General features: G+C 37.0%; 1 protein-coding gene across 1 annotated transcript in view; it reads right to left on the reverse strand.

The window, feature by feature from the left end:
• Positions 1-12,662, reverse strand: part of IQCE (IQ motif containing E) — a 2,620,731-nt gene that overhangs the window by 162,136 nt on the left and 2,445,933 nt on the right. Inside the window, exon 23 of the mRNA XM_044089561.1 lies at positions 3,430-3,555. Within this exon, the coding sequence (XP_043945496.1) occupies positions 3,430-3,555 (126 nt within the window). The remainder of the gene's footprint in view (positions 1-3,429; positions 3,556-12,662) is intronic.

Genomic DNA, 12,662 nt, shown 5'->3' on the forward strand with positions numbered 1-12,662 from the left:
ATGTAACTTATAAATACAAAAAAGAACGCTATGAAGCGATGTACTGTAACAAAGAAAAGATCCAAGATGAAAGCACTTGCATTGTTTTGACTGTTGCTAGCAGTACATGCAGTGTGCCTGGCCTATATTCAAACTGAATTATCTGAAACCTCAGTGTACCTCATGATATCCTGATTACTGTACCTAGCTCATTAGCATTTAAAAGTATATACTCACATATGACATCCTTAAAAACAGATGCTACAGATAGAGCAGGAAAGGCTGACTATGTCACAAAGTACAAAACCTTCAGTTATGTGTCTTCACCAATTAGGCTTAAGACACCTTTAATCTTTTTACATATGTGCATATTAGCAGGTAACTCATATATTGGATTTCCAGTTTGACTGACAAACATTTTCCCCTATTTTTTGGTTCCTCACAGCTGAACATCATCTACTCCAAGTGCTATTCTTCATTCACCAGCTCAGCCAAGACCACCTATCCTCCTCAGACTTCCTCTACCCATGCTCAGGGTCAATGAGGAGATTAAGGCATCCTGCAGCAGCTTCATACTACTGCTGAGGAAGTGTTTTTCCCTTACAGCCAAAATCCTTCTCCAGTGCATTTAAGTGTTGTCCAAGGGGTTGTATGCAACTTGCACAGTATTTATTATCCACTCCTCTGACTGCAGAAACAAACCTGCCTGCATGCCCCCAATCTCTACTAGGGAGCAAGGACAGGTGTGTGCCCAAGCAAGTGCTGCTTTCCTGACCAATCCCTCTAGGATGAATGAGCTGATATAAGCTTCTAAGCCCATCCCCTTACCTGGCTCCTTCATCACCCAAGGCACTATTCGAACCGGGAACATCTGGGCCGCAGTCAGGGATTTATCCTCTGTGCTACAGAGTTAGGTAAAGTTTACCTGATAAGCTGTTATGTGCATGACTGAGGTAAGGGATGACTGTCCGACAATGAATGCTTTCCTGCACTCCAAATCAAGCCTATGTCTAGAGTCTGAGAATGTTGGATAGGACCTCATTAAAGATATAATCCTTTTTCCTAGTGAATCAGAACACTAGGATCTGTTGTAACAAATGAAAATATGCATACCATAATAATGGCAGCCTAAACTACCATCAATTTCAACATTTCCTTGATTCAAGGATGATATCTACCATAGTTTACTGGGATTCACACCACATGTTCAGCAAACAAACAACTAAAACCTGCAATAAATCAAATTAATAAGTGTCAACTGCAAATTTACATCATTAAAAAGTTTAAAGAATAATACTAATATAATATTTATGCAGGTGGCAAGCATCCCTGCACCTCCCTTTCTTAAATATACTAACTCCCCAACTGCACAACTACAATGAAAAGGTAAAGAACACCTACTTCAAAAATTATTTCTACTCACTGCCTGCAGCAGAGCTCTCTTCAATAAAAATTCAAACTGTAACCACATTTAACACAAATTATAAATAAATCATTAGACCTGATACTTACAAAAAAGGAAAACTCTCCATACTAATTTTCATCAAGAACAATTGCCTAATGCTACATTCACTTAATTGTCATTCACTGTATCTGCTGAAGTGAAGTCTGCTTTGATAAAATTATAGTCAATGAAACTACATAATCCCAGTTTAGTGAAAGGTGCTCAGGTGATTTGGTAATGCGGTACTAGGTTTGCACACTATAAGGTAAAAGTTATAAACATTTGTAATTTCATTCTATATTCAAGAGTTGCACAGATGCCACATCTTTCTTTTGCCCTTCTTATAATCTGCTTCCAGTTTCCAGGACCAAGTTAACACTACAGTATAACAAACATCAGACATTACCAAAATCAAAGTGCAATACCAAAGGTCTACTGCAATGACTTTAACACTAAGATAAACAAATAAGAGTGTATGAAGAAAACTGACTAAGCAAAACAAACATTTTCCAAGAATACTTTATTTACATCTCTTTTCTTTCCTTACTGTAGTTATTTTTAGTTAACACAGGGGGCTGTGTCCCTTTATGCAGAACAACTCCTGCAAGATGAAAAAGACACCATGGTAATCCAATGGAGTGAAAACCACAAAATTCATAAGCAAAGACACTCCAAAAGTAAATCTCCAGACTGGAAAAATAGTTTAGTGCTTTCATTTCTGTTTAATCAAAAGACTTGCAATTAAACACAGACTAAAGCACTTTGCTATTTTCCATTCTGGTGGTGATTCCTTAAATGGAGCATCTTTACTTGAGACTCCAGCACTGACACTTGCTAAACAAGTACAAGCCAGCCTTTTATTCATAACAACCATGGTTTCATTTCACAACAAAATATCTAAACAAATTCCTGATGACAAAAGTCAATAAAGCACATAGAAGGGCATTCAGAAAATGTAGCCCCATAGCACTAACAAATCTTCAGTGTTGTGCTGCAGTAGTGCATTGATGCTAACTAATGATTCTGAGAATGCAGGAGATTAATGGAGCAAAAGCAAATGCAGATTCAGTAAAGTCTCCAAATTGAGCACTTCTGCATTAGGTGCTCCTCCTACCAACTCATGCATTGCAGCTGCACAAGCACCTACAGATGCATGTGCACACACACAAGACACGCATATACGGCAATAGTCACAGTCATGGTCCTACACATTACATGCATACAGCCTTGCAGTACTTACCTACTGATGTGCTAAAAGACACCTGATGCCATAGTTAGCAATTGGTGCACAACATAAAACTGCTGCATTCAGTCCTCAGTGCTTTGATTTGAAATAACATTTGATTCCAGTGTATGGTTCCACGGCAAAGCATATAGCTAATTTTCATTAGCTGTACTCCAGGACTGCTGCATTTGCATATTGTGTTATCCAGCAGACTGCTGTAGTGCCACTAGCTGGATGTTTCATACTGCTGTAGCCTTACAGCAGTCTCTGAATTGTTCACTCATTTTGCATTAAGCAACCCTTCTAGCAACAGCATTGAGCAGTTTGTTATGTGTTTCTGAATACCATCCACAGTGAGAAGCGTACATTTTATAATAATCTGTATTAGCTGTGAAAAAGTTTGTGTATTCTCCTGATAGTTGTCTATCTTTCTTTACTTTTAACTGGGAGAAGAGCAGCTAAATGGACAAATAAGTAGGAGTTAATGAAAAACGTTTGTTAATGTACATCAGAAATCTCCCTTACATAAGGTGCAGTGACTTAAGAGCTGCTTATAATAAGTAAGATGTGGAAAGATTGCAGCACCCTGCACTGAGCAGTTCTTTTTGAATACTGTTTTAGAATGGCTGTTCTATTTGAAAAGATAATTGAATAATGATCTTCTAGAATAAAACTGAGCTAGACCAATTAAAATGTGATGGATAGTTGACTAGCAGCCAAGACAAAAAGTAGACAACCAACAAAACAGTACAGAAGTACAAAAAATAGCTGATGAATTCACCTCTATTTGATTTATTAAAAGGTTTTATTTTTGGACTAGATGCCTTTTCTTCTTCCTCTTCTAGATCATTATCATACTCATGTTCTTCTTCCACAATGTCATCGCTGGATTCACTTTTTCCATTATCTAGCAAAACAAAAGCAAAATAATTAAAATTAGGGTAGCATGTCATATGCAGATGAAAGCAAAAGTTCATAACTGCATTTCTAATTAGCAAGTACTTTAGATGAATAAATATATATTCTGGTCACATTGTACAATTAGTAGTTGTCATAAAAAGTAGGACATCTGCTATTATCACATATAATGACTAGCAAACACTAAAAAAATAAGGAAAGTATGCACAGTTGCAAACTTTTATTCCACATATTACATGCATTATGGAAGTACAGTTAATTTTTACTGTCTCTGTGGATGATAAATATTTATTTATTCATTCATTCATTCAAATTTGTTTACAGGGCTAGAACACTGATCAAACAGTGACCAAATTCAGGCTCAGTCTGGCTCAGATATGCTGATCTGGTTACTGTCGTTTTACTCACAGTTTCTTTTACCTCTCCCAAGTGTGATCCACTTGCCTCACTATAAACTCTGGATTCCTCTAGCTAACAGGACATCTCTATCACTACATGCCATATCCTCCACATCAAGTAGTATACACTTCAGTGAACACCACTGTCCAAATTTCTTGACATCACACATGTTCTATGAAGTCCTAACGGGGGACTCACAAAAATGATGAGTCATCCACTCTGATGCAGTTGTCTATATGATTCATCATCAACCCACAACTACACCAAACCATCCTCCCTCCTTTTACTAGGATGACTTATATAAAGATCCAGGCTATACCCTCTTTTGGGTGTCTAGCCAAATGCAAGACAATCAGCTAACAGCAACATGTATTGCAAGTTTAAGCTCTGATTTATAATGCTAGCCCTTTGGAAGCTTTCATGCAGTTTATGTTATACAGAACCATACCTCTCAACTGTTTCTGATTTGTGCAATGCCCCTGATTTACTTCATATCTTAACTTATCCCTCATAAATTTTTAATTGTCTGGTAAATCACTGATAATTACAGTTGGTTAGTAATGTAAGACATTAGAATTTCATATTTATTTATTTCAGTTTGATGATCTGGGTAGTCCACTGGGCCTGGAACAGCTTGTTTTCAATGGAGGCCCAGGGAGAAAAGCTCCGCAGATATTGACAATGATACAATAGTTATAAATACAAACACAAACAATTATACAAAGTTCCAAAGTTCAAGTACAATGGTAGGATGCAAATGATGAAAGCATTAGTTAAAATGAAAAGGCAATGTGATACAAATGGTCTACGTAATATTTACAAAGTATATATGCAATTACATAGACTGAGTAATATTTATAAAGTATAATTACAAAGTATAAACATTGTTTTTTTCTACTTCCTACTGTTCAGAAAATGCATGCTAAGGCAAAAACTACTGTTGTATTATTTTTTTAAGTGAACTGAATAATATTTAAAACTTGTCCCTAACACTGGGCCTTTGTTCCCCCATCCCACTATTTTTGGCTTTGTCCTTGATTCTTGAACAAAGAGGTTGAAAGCTATGTACAGAAGATAATCTTCCCTGATCAGGGCCTCTTTCATTATTCTAACAGTGAAACATGTTATCAAAATAAGCAGATAAGCTAATATTCAGATACTCATACTAACTTGATTAGAACAGAAACACAATGTTTTGAGACCTTTTATAAACACAGTGACCTTAAAGTCAACTGTTACTGAAAAATAAAACACACTTAAGGCACAAATTGAAACCAGCAGGCTATGTTCCATACATACAACCCGAGACATTACTCAGTCCTGTTCTGCCCACAACATTGTCACTGATACAACCCTTAGTGTTTGTCAGAATGCTATTGATTTAAAACATGCTCATTTCAATGCCAAAGTATAAATAAAAGAACAACACCCAATATGTTCTATGCATGGGTTAAGCCTGAGCAACCTGATATCTTGCATTTTCTGAAACATAGCTAAAACAGATTATCCTTGACATAGAAGTCATATCCTCAGTTGCTCATTGTACAGTGAGATAGAAACATAAGAATAAGAGAAGTGTTGCTATATGCATCAATAACAATCTTTATTTAATTTGTAATATTTTGTTTTGTTAATGTTTATACCATTTTATTAAGTATAACTGTGTATATGAATTAACTGTAAGACAGTAATCACTGTAAACAATGAAAATACAAGTTTGTATGTTTTATTTTTAACTACACATAGAACATTAATTACTTTCTTAATATATGTTTATAGCACAAATTTATTTCTTATTATTTGATAATTATTTGTGTTCTGATTATGTTTGGAAAAAAGAAAGGGGTATTCCTGTTAATGATTCATTTGTACTAAATACTTAATTAATTACTTCACTTACATTTTGCTAGGTGTTTATTTCTTTTTTTGTTCTAAATGAGAGAAAATTATCTAATCTGAAGATCTGAGACAAACTGCTTAATTTAAAAGATTTTTGTCACATTTAAATTTACTGTAACTCCAGTCTACAGGGAATTGCTGTGCAGCCTGCCAGAGTTCAGAATTAGACAGTTCATTATCTGTGTTGGTAGGTGTGAATGCCTGCAGATGAGGTGGCTTAAACATCAGTAGCACATTGCTTCACAAACATGTTTACAGTTTTCAGGTAACACAACCTTAAAAAAGTTTACAGGGGGAATCAGTGGCAGTTCCAAGATGTGAAAGACATACATATAAGCAATAATGTTACCGCAAATGCATAGTGTTTTTGAGGGGGGGGGTGTGAAGACAATCCATTGACCCCACTCAGTAATGGTCTTGCATAATATATAATGTTTCCTAAAATGAAACATCCTCTGGAGGAATCAAACCATATATTGCAATTTTAATATATATTATGTTTGCAGTAAGTCTAGCCACTAGACAGTGTGAACACTGGTTCTAGGTGATTGTCACTACTGATGTGACACCCTGTGGAAAAATGGGGAAAAAGGGGTTGTGGATAGATGTGTGTGTGTATCACTATTATGCAAGATTATTAAAGTAGTGTGTTCCTTTTGTGCACTGTACTGTTAAATTTAAGGTGGCTTGTTTTTTTTGTCTTTCACAGCTACACAGAGTGTTTTGCTTTGCAGTATATACAAATTTGTGTGTGTTTATTCTTGCAGTGAATTCTATCAAATGTTTTTTGCTCAAGTCAAAGAATATCAAGCAAAGGACACTGAATCACAAAACTATGTTAAAGTCTGTTTGGGAATTGCGTGATATTTTGTACTTCAAACAAAAAAACTTCAATATTTAAGAATGTAAAATATATTTGATCTCTACATCTAATTTATATATATATATATATATATATATATATATATATATACACACACACACACACACACACACACATATATATATATATATTTATATATATATATATATATACTTTCAAATCATGAAAGCTTACACTACGAAAGACTGTAATTCCAAGACCATAACCACAAGACTAAGATATACCAAGTGTACATAATATCGAGTCCCAAAATATTGAAAATCACAATGCAAACATAAACTTCCCACCCTATACCACAAAACACAAACCAACAAATGCAAAATATAGCACTGCCGACTTCCCCACACCCCCTGCAAATTTAATATATCAACTCCGAGATTGCACTACAGTGGAGGAAAGGTAAATTTCCTGATCCCCACTGTACTGTGATCTCTATAACACATGTCCGAACACTTTCTAACACACATACCTCTCCCGTCCCTAAACATCATCATCAGAGGGTTGTCATTCCTTGCCAGGCATTGTGTTAACTTTTCATTCTGCTTGTCAAACTCTCGCATTGCATTCTGGGAGCTGTAATTCAAATCTACACCAGCAGTAGTGGCTGAAGGATTCACTGCTGTGCCATCCAATGACAGTACTGCTATGGAAATGAGCGGTGGGGCTAATTTAGATGTAGAACAGTTTGTTAATGCAGTCAATGATGTTGAAGCACAACATTTTAAAGCTTAAACGCCTCCAGACTCAACATTTTGAGGCATGTTTGGACAAGAAAATTGTACCTAGAGGCTTGAGAATACTGAAAATGCCAACATATTGTGACCAGTATCCTGAGCTGTTTTCAAGATGGCAGAATATTCATTTGGAGGTGAGATACAGTTATTTAAAGTTACTAATTGACATTTTTAAACCCGAGGAGGATGCATTAATGCAGAGAATTAATACACAACAGACTGAGTTGTACAAGTGTTTTCCAGAAAGTATGGTAGACTCCTCCATAGATAAACTTGTGGATACTGCACTTTTATATGAAAGGAAGTTGTTACAACAGAAACATTTGAAAATGGATAGGGGCACTAGAGACTTCAAACTGGTCATGTTTTCACTTGGCCCAGAAATAACAATGGCCAAGGGAATGACTCATATATAACCTCTGGGCATAGAAATAATAACAGGAATGTTGAGTCACGTACAGATGCAGCAGGGCACCCAAATAGTAACAGCACTACACCTGCACCTCCTAGTAGTTCTTTGACCCCTTGCAATGCCATTCATCACAGAGAACTTGACAATACTGTAACTGACAATTCTGCTGATACTTGTCCAGATGTATCCAAGCCCGATGAAATGAATGGAGCAAGTGGGTTACATGGTACAATAACCCTGGTCCTGGAGAAAGATGTTCGGAGGAAAATTCCTAATAATCAGAACATTAGCTTGGATGGCAGAAATGCCGGGTCCAGCAGCAACCCGATTTGCTTCTCTTTACCCATTGCCAAGGCACAACGGCCCAGCAGAGACTGGTCACAGATCAGAGGGAGAACAAAAAGGAAACTACCATTAGAGCAGAGTATGAACTAGTCACTGAAAAAGATGTGGAGGGACACATCAACTTAAATGTGTGGAATTTGTCTCAGAAATCCATCACTCCCTCTGAGCTGAGTGTACTGGGTAGGGGTCTCTCGTTTATAGCGATGCAGCACAGTGACTTGATTGACAATATTTCAGACATTAAAATGTTTGCATGAAATGTGTCACTAAAGATACAGTTTGGTGACATGACCACTACGAATTCTGTGATTATGAACATGTTTAAGAAACCAAGCTTATATATGCCTACCCCACACCCTCTGTTGGAAGCCTTTGTTAAGCTTATAGAAAATTATTTGCATGAAGCTTTTAATAATAACAGAGGTAGCTCTAGTAATAACTTAACTTCTGTGTAGAAACTGGCATTGAAAACATTGTGTGATGATGACACCATAACCATTAGGCCAGCCGACAAAGGCTGCATCATTGTAGTTATGGATAGGCATGACTACTTTTAATCTATGAAAGAGATGGGTGAAAGTGAACATTATAATGTTGTTGCTAAAAGTGATACACATTTTCTTAAACTGAGAATAGACAATATATTAATGGAATGCTTGAGTGATAACAAAATCACTTATGAACTGTATAATTATTTTTTGGTCAATGAGCCCCTGATCCATGTTATACAGGGTTTGCCTAAAGTCCACAAGAATAGCCTTAAACCACCAATGAGGCCAATTGTGGCTGGTTGGGGTTGGGTTACTGAACCCTTCTCCATTTTTGTAGAGAAACACTTGCGTCCCATTCTGGATAAGAATCAAATAGTGCTCAAGGATTCCAAACAATTCCTTCAGAACTTGTTTGACTTCATTAAGACACAGCCCCTTAGTAGGAGGTATTTTTTAGTGACGATAGACATACAGTCCCTCTTTACAATGATCCCTAACTGCACTGGGCTGACATATGTTGAGAGGTATCTTAATAACTACAGCAGTTATGACCAAGCCCTACTTGAGTTATTACAACTCAGTATGAGATTAGTCCTTGTGAACAATGTTTTTGTATTTGATGGAATCTACTACCAACAAAAGGATGGTATAGTGATGGGCACGTCCAGTGGCAACAGCTACGCCAACATGGTGATGGCATGCTGGGAGGAGGAATGTCTTTTCACCACCTCTATCTTTCAATGGTATATCCCATTTTACATAAATTTGTAGATGATTTTTTTTTTTATTTGGACAGGTGGTGTTGACGGCCTGACTGAATTCCATCATGACCTAAATCTGGCCACCAACTTTTTGAAGTTTTCCTTGATATATTCAGAGACACAGACTGAATTCCTAGATATACTTATAAACAGACAAGCAAATGGGTCATTGTGCACAGGAATTTATAGAAAGCCGTGTTATAGAAACTCTTTGCTACACAGACACAGTATGCACCCTCCTCATATGTTTAGAAACACAGTGAAGGGACAGGGGCTTCGAGCCTCTAGATTAAATGGGGCAGAAGAAGGTTTCAATTGGGAACTTATTCAGCTAAGGGGTATACTAAGGGATAGAGGTTATAAGAAAGGAGAGATTGCTGCGGTACTAACCACCATTCCCCCCTTAAGGCCAATATAGCAAAACCCTATTTTTCTGAACAGGATGGGGACAATGACTATGAACATCATTAGGAAACACTGGGGCTTGTTAACCACTGACCCCAGTATCAAAAGAATAGCAGGTGACACACCTAGATTCCTTTACAAGAACAAGAAGAACTTGAAGAAGTTGTTGTGCTATCTGAACAGTTACAAGCATGATGTGAGTGGGACTGAAGGGACTATGACACCCTAATGTAATTGCAACTTTTGCAGTTTCAGAGACAGAAGTGGATGCTTTGAGCACCCTGACACTGGTCATAGGTTTAGTTTTAGGATAGGGGCTACCTGTATGACTACGCATGTCATCTATCTTGCTTACTGCACGCTGTGTAGAGCATTTTATGTTGGGAAAACCGATAGAACCTTGAGGGATAGAATTGGAGAACACTTATAAAGCATACGCTGTGCCTCTACCACCAATGACCTCTCTAAACATGTGATCAATACTAACAACAGACACACTTTCAGGTTCATGGTTACTGACAGAATTTATCCCAGCATTAGAGGTGGTGGTATCAGGAATCTAACCAAAACTAGGGAGGTTAGATGGATGATAAGACTGAGAGCTGATCAGGGTAGTGGGCTTAATGAGAAAGTCCCACTTAGACCCATTCTGAAGGGACATAGTCCTAGGAGTTAAAAGACATTTTTATATTTTTTGCTTATTTTTGTTTTTATATTTTTGTCTCCATGTGTTTGTTTTATGACATTGATGTTTTTCTGCATGTTGAATTTCTCTTTGTATGCATTTTTTTCTGTATGTTCCTGCAGATATGTATACAATTTTACACAAGCTGTGGTTTTATCATGTCTTTCTCCTTTAACTGTGATCCTTAGCATGTGATTGGTTGCTTAGTAATTGGATTGCCTATAAGTAAAGGTTGCTCTTCTCTCTGTGTATATGGTCTGATGAAGCAAAAGTGAAAGCGCTTACCTATTTTATTTGTTTGGTAATAAAACAAGTTTTTATCTTCAGGTAATGTGTTATTCCACTGGTTGTTTTGGTTTACATTTGGATTTTGCTTTTCCAACGGCATACTTATCCCAGTCTGTGCACATTTCTTCGGTTATTTGGAAAAGTGTTTGAAACCCCTTCTTCCTCTTATTATTTCTTGACCCCAGGATACCATTGACTTCTTTTGTCTGCTTCTGGATATGGAAGTTGAGCAGGTCTGGCACTTATGCATACTAGATGTGAACTCCACATATATGAATATTCCATACAAAGTTGGTTGGCTGCACTTATGTTTTGGCTGGAAGAAGACAATATTTACTGTTTTGAATTTAGTAACTTTTTTGTAGGCCTTTGTGAGTGGGTTCTTAATAGAAATGTGTTCTATTATGGTAATGAAAGTTTTGTCAGGTTAAAGGATGGCAATAGGTACAAACTTTGCACCCATTATTGCCGATAGTTTTGTGCCCCCCCCCCCCCCCCGGGTATACATATATTTACAATGAATGCAACAATCCATTTTTTGTCAAAGATTAATATGTGGAGATGTTATTTGGATAATATCACTATACTCAGTATCCTATAGACTGATAAGAGATGACCTGCATCTGGCATACCAGTTATCCTATGACCTAATACTGATGGATTTACTGTGCATCAGCAAGTCAAATGGCATCAGAAAGTGCAGTTGTGCAAGTCCTACACATCCATGACAGCAGATGTTTCTTCAGTGCTGCAGCAGCCTATGGGTAATGCCCTGTCGAGGATACAGCAACCAGACAGCTTGCCAAAACTCTAACTCCCCTGCCTTTCATTCACTCACAATGGCTGCTGATAGGCTGCAACTTTTTTGGAGAGAAGTTAATCAGCACACAGAGTCAGGTAAATCTTCAGGATTTTAGTGCCTCAAGAAAGGAAAGAATGTATATTCATCCTGAGACAACCATCAACAATCAATAATCACCACAGAAATCATCCAAACAACAACAAGAATAATAACTGTAAACTATCTACAAAGATGGGTGCAACTACTGCAGCAGTGAAGAAATTTCAATATCTACTGTTACGGTAGGATTTAGAGAACTGTACTATGCTCTTCATTCTCACTGCTGCAGTTGCCTATGGGTAGATTCGCAAAGTTTACCCTGTCAGGGGGGAGGAGGAAGGATAAGGGTTCAGGAGCCCCTGGAGAATGGTCATAGCAAAGCCTGTCTTGGACCTACAGAAAGAATCCAGTTTGTAGTGCTTTGTAAAGATATGAACACAGAACTAAGTTTTTGTTTCTAGAATATTTCTAGAGCCCACCCCTTTCCAGTATGGCATCAACGAGAAGAAAGCTCTGGTAGAATGTGCCTTAACTTTGCCAGGAATAGTTATACTATTAGTGGAATGAAAGTCCTTGTTAGTAGCTAAAGGTCTAAAACCAGTAAAATCATCATAAAAAAGAAGAAAATAAATGACCCCCTTGACTAACATGGAAAACTATTTATAAATAGTTTTCTGTGGTGGTCAAGCCAGACGTTTGTTTTCTTCTTTTTTATTATAGTTATACTATGGTGGGAATAGCAAAAGTAAGTAAATAAATAAATAACTAAATTAACAAATAAACAAACTATTACAGAACAACCATCTGGATAAAGTATGTTTAAAATATCTTTCTTTGTCCTAGCACAGTAAACAAATAGCTGTTTAGCCTAAAAGACTTAGTTTTGTCAAGGTAGTAGCCAAGCTTTCTGTACACATCCAAAGTATGTAGAATCTGCTTTCTCATTTTTGGCT

Source organism: Protopterus annectens, chromosome 12.part0 (genome assembly GCF_019279795.1).
Source record: "Protopterus annectens isolate FY-2018-M chromosome 12.part0, PAN1.0, whole genome shotgun sequence".
NCBI classification, from domain to species: Eukaryota; Metazoa; Chordata; order Ceratodontiformes; family Protopteridae; genus Protopterus; species Protopterus annectens.